This window comes from Arvicanthis niloticus, chromosome 22, assembly GCF_011762505.2.
Source record: "Arvicanthis niloticus isolate mArvNil1 chromosome 22, mArvNil1.pat.X, whole genome shotgun sequence".
NCBI classification, from domain to species: domain Eukaryota; kingdom Metazoa; phylum Chordata; class Mammalia; order Rodentia; family Muridae; genus Arvicanthis; species Arvicanthis niloticus.
Genome location: NC_133429.1, coordinates 37,940,208 through 37,960,512, shown reverse-complemented (window position 1 = coordinate 37,960,512; position 20,305 = coordinate 37,940,208). Strand labels below are relative to the sequence as shown.

The 20,305-nt window shown below is 39.4% G+C and overlaps 1 protein-coding gene across 3 annotated transcripts in view; it reads right to left on the bottom strand.

The window, feature by feature from the left end:
* Ptprr (protein tyrosine phosphatase receptor type R) overlaps window positions 1-20,305 on the bottom strand; it is a 234,994-nt gene that overhangs the window by 103,151 nt on the left and 111,538 nt on the right. Inside the window, exon 1 of one of the 3 annotated variants that reach the window (XM_076920261.1) lies at window positions 11,187-11,345. The exons of 1 other annotated variant lie outside the window; for it this stretch is intronic. In XM_076920261.1, coding sequence (XP_076776376.1) covers window positions 11,187-11,219 — 33 coding nt within the window. In that variant the 5' untranslated portion in view covers window positions 11,220-11,345. Of the gene's footprint in view, window positions 1-11,186; window positions 11,346-20,305 lie in introns of those variants that run through there. One more of the 3 variants, XM_076920262.1, reaches the window with a different exon arrangement.

The following is a 20,305-nucleotide window of genomic DNA, read 5'->3' as shown; positions in this document are numbered from 1 at the left end:
CCTCTGCTTTTCTATAGCTTAAAGATGTTTCCCATATGTAAATAACAATTTAATATGTAAAGTTAAAGTCGATCTAAGCCTTCATGGACCAGTAGGATTTAGATGCCAAGGATGGTTTTCAGTTTACAGTTAGTTTATAGTCTTAAGCATAATTCCATTATCTACCTACTAAAACCCGGTGGAGAGAAATTTTAATGAAGCAACATGACTGTTCTGATCATATCCAAAGACTTTCTAGGTTTATGTGATGGGCTGGAATGCACACACACCCTTAGTACTCACCTTTGATCACAAACAATGACATCTAATTGAGGGGCAGGCAAAGTGATGAATCAAGGAAAGATTTAAAAGAATGAGTCAGAGATAGGATATGGCCAGCTCTCAGGAGAAAAGTTATTTAAGAGCAGCTCAGGGAGAGGGTCAGTCAGTTTAATTAGTGCACATGAGTTGGGAGTTGAGTCATTTGGGTGTCAGTGCAGTGCAGTGCAGTGGAGTTGAGTTCCTTAGTGAATTCATGCAGTTCAGTGCAGGTCAGCAGAGGCAGCTGAAGTGAGAAAATAAGAAGGAGCCAGAAGATTAGAACAAATTGCCAGAATTAGTTTGAGGCCAAGCAGAGCAATTCGGTGAGAAGCTGAGAGAAGCCAGATTGAATGAATCATCTTGGAGAGGAGTTGGACCCAGAACAGCTGAACCAGCCAGCCAGAGTTCAGAAAGAACTAGAGAGGGTGAGCTTATTTAGCAGCAAGCCTTGGAGATGATAATGACATCAGATGAATAAGAGAGACATTTACAACCTAATCTACCCATAGCTCCATACAACAGAGACTTCCTATACTCCCAGAGCCCATCATCTATACTGTCAGCATGTAGAAGCTGTTACTAGATCTCAGAGACTGTATCTCAGCAGTTTACGTCTGTCCTCTGCATGACTAAAGGTAGAACCCTCAGTTAGCACCCCTAAACTCTGATGAAGAGCCACTGAGTTCTTGCTTGCCATCAGGCAGGCTGAGCAGGCAGGCACTGTCTCTTGTCCCCAAGGGCAGGATTTGGAGCTGCAAGCAACTCTGGGAACTGAGAGACATGGAGGTTGTGTAAACTCTTGAGAGCTCAATTCCCAGGGCCTTGATTAACAGAGGCTTGTAACTGTGGAAACAGTATTAAGGTCTCAAATGGGAAGTGAAATAGGAACTCAAGATTAAAATCACTCAACAAGACGGCTTTGTAAGGTGGTAAAAGCTGTGCTTTGGAAGCAGAAATTTGAATGACCCAACTAAAGTGAAGATTATAATGCTCAGGGGTAATCAGCTGAAATTGGAATTCTCTGTCTCACTGCAGCAAACATTTGAATAATTTGTCTGGATTTCAGCTTGCTTAAGAGGTCTTGAATTGATTCCATAGAACATGCCCATAACTCTAACTATTAACCCACAAAATAAGTGACAATAAAATATAGATTTAATATATGTAATATAACTACATATACATACATAACACACACACATATACATATATAAACACACACACACATACACACACACACACACACACACACACACACACACACACACACACTTTCAGGTCCTAATTAATACATGCCAGACAGATTGTAAATGCAAATTTTGAAAAAAGAATGTGATTCTTAATCAAATGACAATTTTATTTCAAACAAAACAGGAATGGGACTTCTTGTAGTTAGTGGATATATACCACCTATATTTTTATCAATAGATACTGGAAACATGTAAGCTCTTCCATGCTGTTACATGCAGGCTCAACTGAGATGAAACAGAAATTTCCAAGACAATAATAAGGTTATAGCTTAGTTTTCAAATTACAGAGCATAGAAAAAGGCATATTTTGGTCTGAATTCTAAGCCCACTTGATCATTTCTATGATTAGAGATTTCTATTTCAAGGAGGAATGGAAATTCTAAGAGCTTTCCTAGCAATCACTTATTCAGTTTCTACGTACATGAGCTTGGACCTGAAATGTACCCCCAAAGGCCAGATACTAATGACTTAATGACTTGTTCCTCAGTTTACAGCATCTGTGCCTTAAGAAGTAGAGCCTATTGGGAGGAAGTTAGATCACCATTGGGGGTTCCCTTGGAGGAAGCAATCAAGATCTATCTCCTTTGTCTTTTTTTTTTTGCTTATTGTCTCTACCTGTTGAGTAATCTCTTCTGTTATACACCCCTTTCATAATATATACCATCTTGCCACAGGCCCCTAATCAACAGGCCAATTGACTATAGATTGAAACTCTCAAAAGTTGATTATGTTTAGTATATGTTATAGTAGCAGAAGCTAACATACTACATAAGAAAAATTGGGTACTTATATTAATAATTACAAGTGTATGAACATAAAACTTTAAATATAATGAAAACACAATTAGAAAGATTCTAATACTTAAATTTATTGGGAATCTCTAATTCAGAGTTTATGGAGTCAATTTTCCATTATTGGAATGTATTCCATCCCCCCATAAAAGAAACAGCTCAGGGGTGTGTGTGTGTGTGTGTGTGTGTGTGTGTGTGTGTGGTGTTTACATATAAATGTTTGCAGTTATGCTTACTCATGTGGGTTCATCTAGAGGTTGTTTTCTGGTTGTTTTAATCAGTCGCTTATCCATCTTATTTTCTGAGGGAAGGTATCTCACTGAACCTGGAGCTCTGTTTTGACCAGCCTGGTGTGGGGCAGTGGACCATGTCATCAGAGAGAAGAACTGATAGGTGGTAGCAAGTTCAGAACCCTGGTAAATCTCATAACTGTCAATGGCAGGAGCTCGGACTAGCTCTCCACCAAGTTCCTTTCACTGTTACCAGGTAACATCAGCTATCATTTGATTATACCCACCAGGAGTCATGGCCATATCTAGCAGCCCAGTTAGGCAGAAGAAGGTCAGATGGCCTTCTTTCTCCCTAGGAGAAATCTCTAAAGTCCTGAGAGAAATGCTGTCAATCAGTAGCCACAAAGAACCTACTTTGATTAGCATCTTCTTAGTCCTAATGTGTCCTGTCCAGAATATTCCTGTCCAGAATAACTCCATTCTTGGTCACTGAACATCCTATCTTTCTTTGGTTAGAATTTGTATTGGTAAGAGATTTCCAGAACATGTATTTGAACCAAGCAGAAAACTTCAATTCATTTGAAGCATCTGGTGTCACTACCCAATCCTGTCTCCTCACTTGTCATTTGCTTCTGTTTCCACACTCGTTTCGTTTCTGGATTCCACGTTTGTATGCGTCTCAGCTATGCTTCGTCCTAACCTAACATTATCAAACTCAATCACCTTTTCCTCTCCCTACCTGAACTGAATTTTCCTCTCTTTTCATGTGTTATATGTTGAAGTATCACATTTGGTATTCAGTTTGTTTTCTCTCTTATTCTTCACCATTATGACAGCAAATTGGAGCCGTCAGCCCTATTCTCCATTGTTAGATAGTATCTCATCTTTCTGTTCTCCTTTCTCAAGCTCTTCTGAGTGATCAATCCGTTTTATCTTCGTCTATGTTTAACGCATCTCCGTTTAGATCCCCATCATGGCTCTACGGGCTATTTCAGTAGGGAACCAGTGGGTTGCCTCTCCTTCATAATATTTAATTATTTTTCATTTTTAAGATTTATCATCATCATTATCATCATCATTATCATCATCATCATGTGTGTGTGTGTCAGCGTGTGTATGTGCACATGTGTGCACCCAATCATGCCATGGAAGAGTGTAGAGGTCAGAAGGAAACTTAGCAGGAGTTGGTTCTTGCTTCCTATCATTTGTGTGCTTCAGGGAATTCAACTCAAGTCAGCAGGCTTGGTAGCAAGTATCTTTACCCATCTGAGTCTTCTTATTGGGCCCATTTAATTAATTTTTCATATGAAACTGTCGTGGTGTGTCTAAAATGCTAGTTGAATCAACTGCAATTATAGCCAAAATAGAGCTTTCAATTTTTAAATTAATAGTCATAACTCTTTGGTTAAGCAAACTTGTATTCTTTTTTTTAATTATGCATTTTAAATATCAATATGTGCATTTCATTTGTACAATTATAAATTGTTTTAGACAACAGGATGTAGTAGTTTTGAATCCACTGAGATGTTGCTTTCAATTTGAAATATTGTGTATACATGTATATAAAAAATAATCCAATGTATGACTCATCTGACAGATGTTTAAGATCAATAAAGTCTTATCTTTGAACATGCATTTAGGAAGAGAGGGGAGAAGCCCACCCCGCTACCCTGTTGTTGCTGGCTTTTTTCTGAAGTGGTATTGATAGTGGTTTTTAGAGGGAACCATGTGCCTTCAGTCTTCAGAGTTAGGATAAGATATCATAATCAAGATGGGAGAAGAAATGAGGAAAGGGGAGTGGGCAGATATTAATCTTAAATACATTTTGCACTCTATCTGGTACAAGATAAAAACAGGTTAATGGGGATAGGGATCAATTAAGAATAAATTGCAATCAAATCAAGACATCACCAGATACAAAATTACTAGTTCATTTTTAAATTAATAATTAAACCTGAAATTACCCCTGCCCGCAAACTTGTATTCTTAAGACAGGGTTTTTCTGTATAGCCTTGGCTGTCCTGGAACTCACTCGGTAGACCAGGCTGGCCTCGAACTCAGAAATCCGCCTGCCTCTGCCTCCCAAGTGCTGGGATTAAAGGCATGCTCCACCACCGCCCAGCCTCTCTCTTTCTCCATGGTGTCAATTCACATGTGCCTCGTTGGTAAGGTGCTGTTCTCTCTCCTTGGAGATTCAGTTCCTTTCCTAGAAAGGATGCCAGCATTCTTGGGCCTTGTCATTTGGATGTATCTCTTGTTTATCTGGATTTTAGTATCTCTTACTTTCAAGTGAGGCTCAGGAGTGACATATTTTTGGAGATATTGTATCTTTAAAATTATGTTTATGGTGCTTTTAATAACAAGTGACATCTTGGCTAGATATTAGATTTGTAATTCAATCTCTATTTTCATTTATTTATTTATTTTTTGCTTTTGAAACCTGATGCTCTGATCCCAATGCCTTCTGGCAATGATAGTTACTGTAAAAAAAAAATACCTTCACCTGACACTGGCCTTTCTGTAGATAACTTGCTTTTTTTTCCTCCCTGAACTCTCATAGGATTCTCTATCTCTGAGGTTAAGAAAGACATCCACATAGTATTTCCTTGGTTTAGTAGTTCCAGAATAACACAGAATGTCTTTGAAATCTATACATTCTAAGCTTTATTTCAAAAATATTGTTTGCTATGAAACATCTGAATGATTTGCTTCTAAATATGCCAGTCTCACATTCAGGTACCAATTGAGCCATTGTATATTCTATTTATTTCTAGCCACACTCGTTTATATTTCCCCTGTTGACTTATTTCTCTTCAGTTGGTATTTTTTTTATCCTGCCCTCTCTGTCCTTTCCAGTTTTTTTATTCTAATGAAGTTTCAATTTCTCTAATGTATTTTTATTAACCTTTAAATGTTTGTCATTTTATTCATTCTTGAGAATTTCATATGTGTGCACGATGAAATAGACACATATACGTCTTCAGTATCTTTCCCTCAACTCCTACCACATGCCTCCAACGTGTGCCCTTCTCCCAATTTAATAACTCACTAAGTCCAGTGAGTTGTTATGCAGTTAGGTGTGCATGGAATGGGGCCATCCAAGGAGAGTAGCCATTCTACCATTGGCCCAACTGACCAGCACTTCAACAGTAGGGCCTTGGCACCTACACAGGGTATGGATTCTCTCAATTGTCTAAAATGATGGTATAAAGCTTCTCAGGGTTAGGGCTAGAGAACTTCTTTGTCTCTTGCCTTTGTTTTAAAAACACTATCCATGCCCCCATGCAAAGACTTTGGCTTCTTTTGTTAGCAGTCCCTGTTTACAAATGATACAGTACACTTTAAAGGCTGTTTCCACAGAAAAAGTGCCACTTGTGGCTTGTGAGAGCATCTTTCTAAGAAGATAGAGTCACAGAAGAATATTCTCACTGTACCCTTCAGTAATGTCTCCAGCAAGATTCATGTGTGTTTTTGATCTCATAAGCCTGCATCCTCTGTCCTTTAGAGTGTAGGAGCAGAGAGATGCCATCTCTTGGTCTATGCAAACACATACGTGTGCGTCATAGACTCACACGTCATTTATCATTGCTCCAAAATAAAGGGCCAACCCAACCCAAACCTCCAAAAGACTCTATAAGTGTTCTTGTTAGTTGGCCTTGGTTCCAGCACAGGAATATCCCAAAGTACAAAGGTCTGAAGGAAACAAGAGTGTTAGGGGATATGCAAGTCAGTAGCAGAGTTTCTAAAAGTGGCTTGTCATCATAGCTACACGCATTCGTGACAAAAAATGTAGATCCTGGAAAGGCTATAGGAAGTAATTGTGAGCTTCAGGCAGTGGTTTTCAAATGTGGTTTCTGAGCCGCTGGGAGACATTTGCTATAATAAGATAATTTAACTAAATAATTATGTTTGCATGCTTAGAAGCTGAAGGTGGGTGAGCAAATACCAAAGAAGTTCTCTGTATCAACGAATTATAGTTATGAGCTTGGGGTGATGAGAAAGACTTGAGTTCAAATGGGGATGGGTAATCTCTGTTAAATCCTTAACTGTCCAAAAAAACCTCAGTTTCTTCATCTATCAAATGGGGGTGATAAGAGCATTCTTTTTTATGAGAATAACCTAGGAAATTATGAGAAGCATGTAAAATTTTAGAAGAAAACAGCTAGAACTGACATACAAAAGTGCCCAATAACCTTAGCTCAATGATATGAATTTATTGCATATGGACACTGAAAGGAATGTAGTCACCGAGCTACTTATCTGCATATTCAGAACAAAAAGGGATGGGATAGTGACTTTGTTGATCAAATAGAGACCTAATGCTTGCTTACTAGAATGATATATAATATCAGAGCAGGGAGTGGCCTGATTTGCCTTGGTGATATTTATGTTAATAGATTTTTTTATCACTACTGGGGAATTTTAGCCAAAAGTCAATCAGGCAATCAGAGAAGAGGACAACAGAATATTTAAATTATTTCATTTTGCCAAAAAAAAAAAAAAAGAGATATAATTTGTTTTCTATTTGCAGTCTGAGTGCCAGGCTTTGAGGAAGCTCTTTGACTTCTGAATTTCTGCCTTCTTGTATTCTCCACCCAATTCAGACCCAAGTCCGCCGTGCACAGAAGATTCTTTATGAATGCTGAGTGACATTCATACCTATTTTGCTTCATTTTCTACAAATTAGATGCCAATAAAAAGCAGCTGAATTTAGCAGCTTAGGTTAGCACCCCTCGGCTGACTCATTTGGAAAGCCTTTAATAACCCAGTTTCCTCTCTGTGTCATTAATCTCCTTCCTCTATTTCAATCTAACTTCTTAATTAGTGCCCTATTTTACCTCCTCTCTTCTTGGGATAAGCCTTCCTCTGTTGCTTCCAAAGACCCCTTAAATTTGTCAGTTAGAACTTCTGTATACATTTTCCTGAAATCTTTACATTTTATATAATTTGTGGCAGGTACCATCATCAGAATAAATTTTTTTTTAAGAAAGTATGAAATGATGACAACCTTGATCTTTTGAGTGCATATTCACTGGAAGAGGAAAAAGCTTACATAAAGTGCAGAACTTACACGGCATACCCTTAGGATTCTTGTGCCTTGTTGGTTTGTATTTATTTAAACTTATAAAATATTTAAGTCTGTCTATCTATCTATCTATCTATCTATCTATCTATCTATCTATCTATCTATTTATCATCTATCTATTCATCTATCTATCACTTATATTATCAATCATCTATCTATCTATCTATCTACCTACCTACCTATCTATAAAATGGGAGAAAATAGCAGCCTAACACAAAACACTTTCAACTTAGAAAAAAAGTCATGACTTAGCCATGATTACCTGTTATCCTATGTAAATGTCATAGCATCTTCTTTCCACAGAGTTTCCACAGAGGATTCAAGTCTCACTGTTATGTGTTCCAATCAAGAGACGTTTCTATGTCCATCTCCCCGATTATCTCCCCCCCCCCCCCCATGTATTTCTATTCTCACCACTGTCATTCTTTTGTGTTCTCTTTCAATCTCCCTCGGATTGTTCTTCCTCCCCACCTTCCTTTCTTGCCCATTCTTCCTCACTCTGGGGGCAGAAGATGGCAGCCAAAGTTTGAGCTCAAACTAGGTTCAGGCAGAAAAATCAATGCTCTGGTAAACACTGTTGGAAAAACAAGGTCAGACAAATACAGTTTTCTATAATGAACCCCATCAAGATCACAAAACTCAAGGGTGGAGTGACTGGAGCATATCTTTAATCCCAGCCAAAAAAGTATCTCTGTGAGTTCAAGGCCAGCCTGGTCTACATAGCAAGTTCCAGGCCAGCGGTGGCCACATAGTGAGACTATCTCGATGAGTTAACCACAACAAAAAACCACATCATCAGCATCATAACCATCCACCACCACCACCACCACCACCACCACCACAACAACAACAACAACAACAACAGGGCAAAAACAAGAGACAAGTCAACAAAGAAAAGGTAGCAAACCTCTTTCTGTGGTTGCTCTAGTTGCCTCACTCATAGAGCACATCTGAGAGGACAGAGGAGACATCCTGGCACTGTGTCCAGTACTTGACAAGACGAGTTTGTAAATGGTGTCTAGAACTGCTTAGAAACAGACATCCAACGGCAAACTCATACGCCTTAAATCCCCCCAGAGAACTTGCTTTCTAGTCATAAATGGAGGTTGTTTTAAGTCACCAAATATATAGATACCATATTAAGCTGAAGAAAGTATTAATTTATACGGGCCACTGGTGCCTTATTTGTTATAAAGAGCCAGATGGCTATCTCTCCTTTTAAGTTCCCATATTCAGACAACAGGGGTGTATTAGTTCCAGAAGTGATCACATAGAAAAGCCTGAGCCAGGCAGGGGCAGGAGACCACACGAGCTCTGAAAGGCCATCTGAGTGGTCTGCAGCCTGAGCCTGAACGGATGGATGGCACACATTTCTTTTGATTCCCACCACAGAGGAGTTTATGTTTCACTTCGGTGACCGTGATTGGATTCCGCTTCTCATCTTCTGGTGTGCTACACAATTCTCCAGGAAACACGATAAAAGCGAAGCCTGGTTTATTGGCATGTGTTTTTTGAGATGCAAGGAAAAATCCTGTGGTTGAAATGTCCTCGGTAATCTTGGTTATTTTTTCTGTCACAGTGGGCATTAACAATTTTCTGCATAACTTAAAGTGAATAAAGACAGAGTGTGGAAGTTTTTGTATGCCCGCCGTTCTTTCATCTGCAACAGGAGGTGGCAACATAGTAATAACCATATAATTTCCCCACAATGTGTTATTTAAGTGATTGGCACTTTCAGAGACATCCCATTTCTAGACAAACAAGATTCTTAGTACCTGTTGTCTGCAACGAAGGTTTTAATGCAGCAGGACTCTGTCAGTTTCTCCTCAGTACTTTCTTAATCTTTACGAGACTCACCCCCCTCCTCCCTTTCAGTAGGGTTGAGGCTGTGGTGTTTATTAGAATTGCTCTATCTGTGGTTTAATTATTAAATTAGAAGAAAATGCATGGATCCGGAAAACAGAGGCCGGATGTAGCCTATTCTCCCGTACTGCAGCTAAGTATAGAAATGGTTAATTTTATACAGTGCAATTCAGATAAGTTATTAACCGAGTGACTAGTGATGGTCACTTAAAAGTAAATTGAAGATTTTGAAAGTATTTTGGTATAAGGAACAAAACCACCCCACATCTACTTCAGAGCTTTGGGACTTTATTAGCTAGTAAGTCAAGTTTTAAACAGGCAAACCATATATATATATATATATATGGTTTCTTTATATATATATATATATATATATATATATATATATATATATATATATATATAAAGAAAATCCTTGAAAACGCCCTTCTTCCTCTTCAGTCTAACATCTGGCTGCTAAACCTTAAACACTACTTTGAAATTTTGGTCTTTATTTGACATTATTACCTGCTCATGTTTCATGCTAGAGATGCACTCAAAAGGAAAAAAAAAATCCTGGCAACCCTGTGTTTTATGAGAAATGGAGGTTGAATTTTTTGAGTCAAGTGATTTATCTGGGCTAACCTGATGATTGCTCTCGGTAATATTGAATCAGACAGGAAGTTAATCCAATTTTATTATGAGAATGGATGGAAATACCAGCTACATTATCTTTGACGTTGTTATTTATCCTTAAGGACCACAGATGAAATCAAATTTGTCCATAACTTTGTGCCAATACCAGAAACACTATTTTAAATGTTCAAACTGAATTTCCATTTTCCACTTCTGTATGCCCAGACGCTACACATAGTGCCAAGAACACAGTGGGAATTCAATAAATATATTTTAGAAATAAATTTCAGTGTAAACATTTTTTGAGCTTCTCTTTACCTGAGAGTATTACTTTCTGTGCAGATTAACTAATGAAGTCATAAATAATTTTTAATCAGGGTGCATGATTCTTGTGAGAGCTACTACGACTAAAAGCCAAGGTTCTTGTTCACTGAAGGCAAACTGGAAAACTGCCATTCCCAGGTGGGAACTAGGCCAGGGGCATCTCACATCAACACCCTTCATTCAGCAATCTTTTTACTGGATCATACAGAAGATCCTGGCATTTTAGTGAAGCCTGCATGTACAGGTGGAGGCCCCAGATGCCCTTGTTGTAAACGAGTCTAGATTTCTCAGCTTACCTCATTGTGACCCCTTCTTTCATTTTCTAGTTATTATAAGTAAGGTCACCCCGAACTCCCCAAACCCCGCCATGTCCGTGTGGGAACTACAACGGACAAAACAGAGAAAACATAGTAAGTGCTTTTCTTACTACTCGTATGAAACTTTTGGGTTCTGTTCAGATGGATGCATTTGCAATCCAGTCTTTGGGATGGTTGGTAGTTTTGCAGAGAGACTCCTGAGTATGGCGAACCCTTACCGTTCAGATACACCGAATAACTGAGAGGGTGTTTACGCTTCAGACCTAGAGGCTAAATATGTTTCTCTGAGAATCAAAAAGCGTTTCTGCTGACTCACTCCACTAGCCACAGACAGAAATCCCAGCGTTGATGCTCCCAACTGCACAGCGTGACCCAGACCACCCTCTCCCCACCCCAGTGGGTTCTCTTACCGGTTTGGAAACTGACCGGGTGTTGTGATGCATCTGACTTCCATTTGTGTTCTTCTTGTTACTCCCTCACCATTGCTACTTGGGATAATCAGAGAGCCTGCGAGCTGAAGCCTTGTTTAGTCACCTGGAGCTCGCCGACTGCTACTATTTCTAGAGAGTCTGCTGAGCCCAGGTCTACAGCCGCAGCCCGTGCTGTCCCAGGAGATGCCCCAGGTGCTTGCTGTTTCAATAGTTTACTAGCATTGAAATTTCATGGTGGTTTGTTTCATAGTAATTAACAAAACTCTAAAATGAGAATTTTATGAACTGTGGACCAGGTATGTCACATGAGAATTGTTTTCTTTTTTCTTTTCTTGATTTTGAAACAAAAATACACATTTATGAGATATTTTAAGAAAAAAGTAAATTTTTTTTTTAAAGTTCCACCGTCTTCGTGAATATTTTTTTCTACTGGGTAACAGGGATCTTATAGACATCTAATTTTAACTCACTTTATGACTTAGAAAACAGATTAATATTAATTAATTTAATTTAATTAATATTCATATATATTTTGAAGAAGAAATTTAAGTGACTGATAACAAACCCAAGTAATGAGTTTGAGAATCAAATATATGCTGGTGTGATTCAAAAACCAATTTTTCCCTACCATATCATTTGAATTAGGTACATGACTTAAAATAAATGATTGTTACAATTATTACTATTAGAGACATATTTAGTTTGAAAACAAATAAGACAGAGCAAAGAAAAGGAAAACGTTTTCTTTGTCTATAAGTGCTAACCTCATTTTCTTAGAGTAAGATTCGTGGAAACACTTTGAGAATCCCACGGACTCTGACATCAAGATAGATGGCACAACTCCAGTAAGACTTCAATAAAGCTTAATTATTTATACATTACTGGCAGCAAGGTAAATTAATTTTTTAAAGAGTACCAGAGCACTCCCACTAGTCTTAAAAATGTTCACGGTCTTTGATCCAACAATTCCCTACCTGAAAATGTATTAACGAAATGACTTAAGTGAATAGACATTAAGTACTAAGATTTTCTTGGCTAAATTTTATTTTAAAACCCAGGGAATTTTAAGGAACATCAATAGCCAAAGCATAAACATTTTTTTTGGCATGTCAGTGGGAGGTAATTGTTGGTTAATTCTCTCTCTCTTTATATCACTAATTTGGCCCTGTCTACAAGAGCTTTCTGGTCTACCTCAAATGTCCTGGGATAGTCTTTGTACTGAAGCAAAGCCTTTGGGGCTCAGTGGTTTACACTTATAACCTTAGCACTTGGGAGGCACAGGCAGGGGGATCTGTAAGTGAAACAGAGGGAGCCAGAAAGCATGGTGATCTGCATTGTGGAGACTGTCTCAGAAAAGAAACGTGAGACTATCACCCCCAGTGAGGTAACCCAGCCACCAAAAGGACATGTGTGGCATATACTCACTAGCCATAGAGTATAGGATACCCATGGTACTGCGTATCTCATTGGCTGCCAGTCAACCAAGTGTGAGTTGCTACCTCTAGTGTGCACCCCTCAGTCTCCATCCTGCTGACCCACCAGTAGCACTGGCATGCCACCTCACAGGCGATTCCTTACTTCTGATAGTCTTTCCACACGGGGCTCCAAGGCCTTACCTTCTTCTCTCCGGGTTGCTTCTTTTCTGCCTGTTCTTTTCAAGTCTACTCTTACTTTTTCTCTTCATCTTCCAAACTCTTACACACTGGAGAGGCTAGTGTTCAATTCTTAGTCTCTTCTGTTTTCTCCAAACCACAGTCTCAAATTAACCAGAAAACTATCCCCGAGAGCTTAATGCTTGCCCTTCTAACTGTGACAGGCATACCCATTTAGATGTTGGGCCTAACCCTCTGACCCATGCCCTCTCCACTCACACAAGATTGGCTCTTTCCTTCTGTCTCCTTTTTTATAGCCGAAACCTTCAAGTGCGTAAGCAAAACAAAACAAAATGCCCAAATTAAACCACAATATTAATTCCTTCATTCTCCATTTTCCTTGTGTCCTACTGTTGGTAACTGAAGTCCATTCTGTCTACAGACCACAGTCGGAGCCACATCACTTCCAACAACCCTCACCATCATTACCCTACTTCCACCAATTATTATGAATCATAGTGGCAGGCTTCTAATTGGTCTCTCTGCTTCCAGCTTCCTTTTGCCTCTGCACAAAGCCAGAGTGATTTTTTTTTTTAAATCACAAATTAGATCATGTCAGTACTATCTTAAAACTCTCCGGGGGCATCTTGACTTGTTCAGAGTAAAATTAGAATCTGACATGGCCCTTTTTGAGTGCTGTCTTAGCCGCTCCTCCCCTCCCTCCATCCTTGCCATTTCCCCTTTAATTCCAGTATTTTTCCTCTGTGTATGTGTATATGGTATGAGTGCATGTGTACATACTTGTGTGTTTGTACATGTATGGGTGCACATGTGTTGAGTCCATGTTTGTGCTGGTGGATGTGGAGCTTGGGGGTAGATGTTAGGAATCTTCCCCTTCTCATCTTCTATCATATTCTTTGATATCAGGCAAACTCAGGGCGAGCTGGTGAGGCTAGTCTAGCTAGAATGCATGCTCTAGGAACGTGCCTTACCTTTCGCTAAGATACTGTGGGGCCCAGTGTCTCACTCAGTTCAGATTTCTGTTAAAGCATTACTTCTGCAAAGGTCTTCCAATGAAATTATTTTAAAATGTTATCTTGTCTGTCATTGCCTGCCTTCTTAGTGCTTCTTAACCAGGATGGGTTATCTACTGTGCCTGTTCAAAGGTTATGAGCCTGCACCTGATGTGGTGCTGGGAACTGAACTCAGGCCCTCGGCAAGAGCAGCAGATGCTCTTAACCACTGAGCCATTTACCCAGCTCTCTATTTTCCAACATTATAGGGTTGATATGAACTGTGTCCATCCCTTGAAACAATGGTCTGTTCATGTGCAGATTCAGAATGATCTGCTAGAACTAGAGATGCGTGAGCTAAGAAAAAAAAAAACAGTCCCATGTCTATGAATGGTTAAGGAGTTTCCCATGAAAGAAACTGTCCTAGGGGAAGTGAGAGCTAGGCCTCCAAAAGGGAGATTGAAGGACAAGAATATAGAAGGAAATAGGGGGGAAAAAGAGAAAGAGAGAGAAAGCAGGTCAAAAGTTGTGGGAGAACCCAACACACATGCCCTACATACTCCAAAATGCTGTGCTACTTCTCTATTTTGTAATGTACAAAGGAATACATGCTAATGTCAGAGGGGAGGGAAGAGAATAATCCCCTTTCAGTGGTGCCCAAAGGACTCAGCTTCACCCAGTGATATGCCTCAGGTTTGGGGCCTCAGAAGCATCATTGGTACAGATACCAAAAGCATCAGATACCCAAAGCCCGATCCAACTGCAGGAAGGCATCACCTCTGTTAAGAACTATAGTGATTTTCTAGGCCCAGGAAGCCTGGGAGTAGGTGGTCATGAGGAAAAAGAGCAGAAAACCTCCCCCGTACATGTGCCGTATGAAACTAAAGGAACTGTTGGTGTTGTTGAGGGATTCCCAAGAAAGATCAGAGTGGGAACACTGAAGAGGACTGGAGATCTGGTGAGACTGGGTGTCCAGAGGCACCGTGGAGGTAGGTAGCAGAGAGGCGAGTCCTATGGCTGTCTATGGTGCCATGGGTAGGACAGGAAGGGTTTCTTTTGACCTTGGGGATATTGGGCATGCTGCTCTCTGGATATTACATACTCCAGCATGGTACTCTCTCAGTCACTTTTCAACTGGTTTGCTCGACCTCATCATTAGCATTGCAGTTTAAATTACTTTCATCCGGACCCCCCTTTGCAATGCTCTTAAATCAAGTCTACTATTTCTGAACCTAAAAACCCTGCCTCCCTGCCTCCCTGCCTCCCTGCCTCCCTGCCTCCCTGCCTCCCTGCCTCCCTGCCTCCCTGCCTCCCTGCCTCCCTGCCTCCCTGCCTCCCTGCCTCCCTGCCTCCCTGCCTCCCTGCCTCCCTGCCTCCCTGCCTCCCTGCCTCCCTGCCTCCCTGCGTCCTTGCCTCTTTTCCTCTCTATACATTCTCTCTTTCCTTCTCTTTCTTTCTTCAAGTAGAGTACGTACTGGTGGACATGCATGTGCATTGTGACTATGGAATTAGAGGTCCTACAGTTGACCTGGACATCCTGTCCTTTTAAATCTCTCTCCTCCTTATTCAGGCAGAGCTCTTCACTGAACCTGGAGCCTAGCTGGGCAATCCCTGCCAGCCTAGCTGGGTAGCTTGCCCCAGTGGTCTTCTGTGTCTGCCTCTTGAGGGCCTGAATTCTGGTTCAGATGCTCACGTGACAAACACATATTCACTGAGCCATCTCCTCGGTCCAGAATAATATTTTAAACTATAACCATGAATATATATATATATTTATATATATTTCTGAATATATATAAATATATATATTTATATATATGAATATATATAAATATATATATTTATATATATATTTCTGAATATATATATAAATATATATATATAAATATAATAGAATATATATATATATATATTGCAGTCTAAAGAAAGTTTAAGTGAGTTGTCAGGCAATCAGAGCAGCTTCAAAACACAATAGGAAGAAACAAGATCAGCTTAAGATGACTTACTAACAAGACATAAACGAAAACTTCACAATAACACTAGAATATAACGAGATCACTTCTCATCCGTGAACCTGTGAGGGTAAATTTACATGTCTGTTATTAACTCATCAAAATTCCTCTGAGTACATTATTTTCCAACTCTTATTACCATGTGATCAAATACAGCCTCATCATTCATTATTTATACGCTCCATTAGAATATGTATAAACACCATTTCTGTCTGCATTGCATTGAACTAGAGCTATATAGGAGGGTTTTAAAATTTATCATTTTGTTTATTCCGAGGGCAGAGGCGAAAATCACAGGATTTCATAGCCATTAGGAGAATCACCATGCCAGTCTTAAAACACATTTTTCAAAGCATCTTATCTGATGTACATTCTGTATAGAATTTGATTGTTTTTTAATGCATCTGGGTATCTGGGGTTTGGAGGAGGTTAAATATTAAATAACACATTTGCAAACACATTCTTATGATTTCTATATGTTCAAAATGTACTTTGTAGATTTTTAATAACAGATCATCTGTCTTCTAGTCCCTTGGACCCCCCCCTACCCCCAAACTCACCCTGTCAAGTATTACAGAAATAAGAATATATGAACCTCATCAGAGTAGACAATATATTTTGGGCTTATTTATGATTTCAAAGCCTTATAAACAAACATTGGCTATATAATCATGGATTAGATCTTTCCAAGTGCCAGTTAAAGCTCAAGTGCCAATTCGCACCGTTGCCTTTAAGGTGAAATAGATATTTGGCTCGTAAATATTATCTGTGTTTTGATTTAATATAATTAGTAATTTTATCAGTGCTAAAAATAATTCTGGAAATAGAGAGAAATTGCAGGCATAGATAAGTGAATTAGATGCCTTCTATACACCTGAAAATGAATTAGTAAGCTAGGAAACAGGTTATTTTCCATTTGAGCCTTACATTATTAAGGGATCACAGTAGATATCAAATAAGCCGAAAACCAAGTTAACTAGATTCCACGTAGGTTATGCTGCCACGTTAAAAACCATAGTTCGTGTAAAAAATAGTCAGGGTTTCTGATTTGGACCATAAAGAACACACTACAAACCAAGCAGCAACCAAGCATGGGACATGAGTAAATTATACCAAGCCCTAACTTCTCTTGCCAATTCTGTATTCTTTCATCCTTTCTGTGTCTTTGGTATTTTTTTGTTGATTTGAAGAGCTGTCTACTAGAGTCACTTAGCAAATATTTCAGAGTTTCCAATGTGCCAAGCACTGGGTTCTCTGAGAGTACGGGGTTGCGAAGGTCTCTCGGGCCCATAGAAGACATTTTTCTTATTCTCATCCAGGGCAAATTCCCTCAGTCAGGCTCCCATGCTATGTTCTGTTCACAAGAATTCTCCTTTGCTTGTTTCCTGTATCATTGTTTTCTCCACCACTGATGGATTGTTCGTCGCAGCATATAAACATTTGTAAGCTTTCTTGAAAATAAAGCCATACGGTCTGCTTCTCTACTTAGCTGTTAATCTTTTTCTTAGTCGAGAAAAAAAAAAATGTTTTTCTTCCTGAGAACTCTTCACACGAAATATTCTCAAGCAAATCAGCCATGGCCCGAACCTTACGATAACCTGCATTTCATTCGTCTCGTCTGACAGTGCCCCGGAAGTGGAAAGGAACTGATCCTGTTAAGATCACTAAGCCTCTGTAGGGCCACGCCCTCTTAAGATCGCCAGTGGCCTCCATTAGAGCCACACACACAGTAGACTTCTGCGTGTCCCCATCTTTCTCAGCAGCAGTTTGACACAGAGGATTTCTCTTTCCTCCTGAAATCTTTGTTCTCTTAGCTTTCATGACACTGTATGATCCTGCCTTTCTCCAACTTCCTGTTAAATATCCATCCTCAGACAAGCTGCTCTAATCCTGCGATCTAAAGATCACTTCTTCACCTTCTTACGATGTGACATGCATGTTCTATTCACCTTCCCTCAACGTCTAATCTAATCTAATTGCGTAGGTGTGTATGATGACAGAGTCACTTTGTCTTTCCTATTCCTGTATCTGTTGTAATTCCTGATGCATAGGTCCTCAAAAACTTTAGATGTTGTTTTAGTTTATCGATCCTATGAGGAATTCAGTCATCACGAAGACAGCCATTGCAGACTCTTACTCCTACTTTTTGTTAGTACTAATGCTTGCCTTCACAGTCCCTATGATTTTCATAAGTTTTTGTTCTGAGAGGACTGGCTTCATGCAAACCAGGGAAATACTATACCACTGTACTGTATCTTCAGCCCTCTTTTAATATCTCTCTCTCTCTCTCTCTCTCTCTCTCTCTCTCTCTCTCTCTCTCTCTCTCTTCCTCCTCCTACTCCCCCTCTTCCCTCTCTCTCCTTCCCCTTCCCTCTCCCCTCCCCTTCTCTCTCCCTTCTTTTTGGCTCAAAATTTTTTTTTGGTAGACACATGGGTAGAAGAAAGCAGAGAAAACAAAGGATGGAAATAAATAGAAAATACCAGAAAGTGAAAAAACAAACTGAAGGAGATAGGAAAGAGCCATCTTGGGGCTCTAGCTGAAGAATGCAGAGGTTCCACAAGCAATTAATCCCCTGATCACAGTATAGAAACTCTAAGGGTCACCTACCCCCTGACTATGCCCATCCATCCACATTAACCTTTATCCTGAAGGGAATGTCCAACTTACTTCATAGATCAAATAAACCATTTAGTTACATGGGAAATGTAGCTCTGAAACATGAATACATGTTTTCTATGAATGTTATACATACTTATTCTAAATAAGACACCCAATTCTTGACATATAATAGATCATGTGTTATTTTATATTAATGTGCATATATTGTTCTCAGTCTCCCAAGAGGAGAAGATTTCAAACAAAGTCCAAGAATCACATGTTTATTTCCTTGGAAAGACAGCTTTATCTTCAGATATTGAACTTCACCATGACAAGGTCATGTGAAAATTAAGAGCATTCACTCTCCCTGTGTGATTGTTTTTGAGTCAATTCCTCAGAAATGGACATAGAACTTACACCATAACCTCTTTTGTTCCTCAGACCTTTGAACTCATATAGAAGAGTCCCATTAAGTCTCCTGCATCTCCACCTTGAAGATCAAAGATCTGATTCTCATCCTATACCACGATAGCAAAATCCTTATAATAAATCTCACTATTTATGGCCATTCCCATTTTATTGGTTCTGTTCCTTCAAAGAACCAGGTGGGTCCATCCCTCTGATAATACCAAGGACCAGAAGCATGATTGGACTCTTCCTCTTATATCTTCTTCGTGCTTGTAGAAAAATTTGGCTTCCATCTTTAAGCTCCGAGGAGAAAGCAGATGGTGCAGAGGTGTAGCGGAGAAGGTTGTGGCTACCAAGGAGAATATTTCTTGGGAAACTGTGTCACTTTGTCTTCAGTCCACATTACTGAAGAACGTGCTTGTGTAACCCATAGTGTCATCAGCCATGACATTGGCTCCTGACAGCCAAGAAAGAATATGAGATCACAGAGTTCACACTAAAGGGAAACAAATGTTAGTATGAAAAGAATTTTCTGATCCCCCAGAGTACAGCAGTTCCAGCTTAAAGGTGCTGTCTGTGCAAATGCAGATTTTTAAGTTAAACACCTTTATTCAGGAGCTGTATTTTCACAGATGTCCTTTCATGATTCACCAAATACTATCAATTTACCCCACCACACAGGTGAGCATATTGAGGAGATATGTACAGAAATCAAATTTTGCAAAAAATGAAGATTAGCTGTATCACGTATGGCAGTTAAAGGGGTTTTGAATATTACTGGCAATAACTAGATAATGAGTTTCCTGTGTAATTCTAAGTGCAGTTGTAGTTTTTAAAAATCACATTAAAACTCTTTTATATGTACTATTTGTTTCTGTAGGAGCAGACATTTGCAGAGGTTGGTCTTCTCCTTTTGCTGTGTGGGTTCTGAGGATTAAATGTACATCAACTGGCTTGATGACCAGCACCTTAACTTACTGAGACATGGTCACATTCCTCTTATATTGTATAAAGTTATGTTAGAAAATAATTAAATAAACAAAGAACAATGAACATAAATAAATCATTTGGAGCATGGAGGCTTGAGGCGTATAGTAAGATGCGTGGGAGCGTTATCTCTGGAGCTCTTGTAGAGAGTTCCACACAGCTCCTCTGGCTCTGTTACAGGACCGCATGAAGCAAAGGACCATGATGCCCATGGAGACGGAATGAGGTCATACAGAAGTCAAGTGAATAAACCTCAGAAGGAAGTGCCATGCTGTGTACTTTATCACCCATTAGAAGTCAGACCAGTTCCTTCCTTCTGACCATGATTAGGTCATTTCTGCATATTTGATGAGGAAACAGAATTGGTTTTCATTCTGAGGAACCACATGCTATCTAACTTCCTGAGAGTAAATAAGGTGTGTGTGTGTGTGCACGTGCATGCATGCACATGCATATGTGAATTTATTTGTATGCATGCAGAGAATAG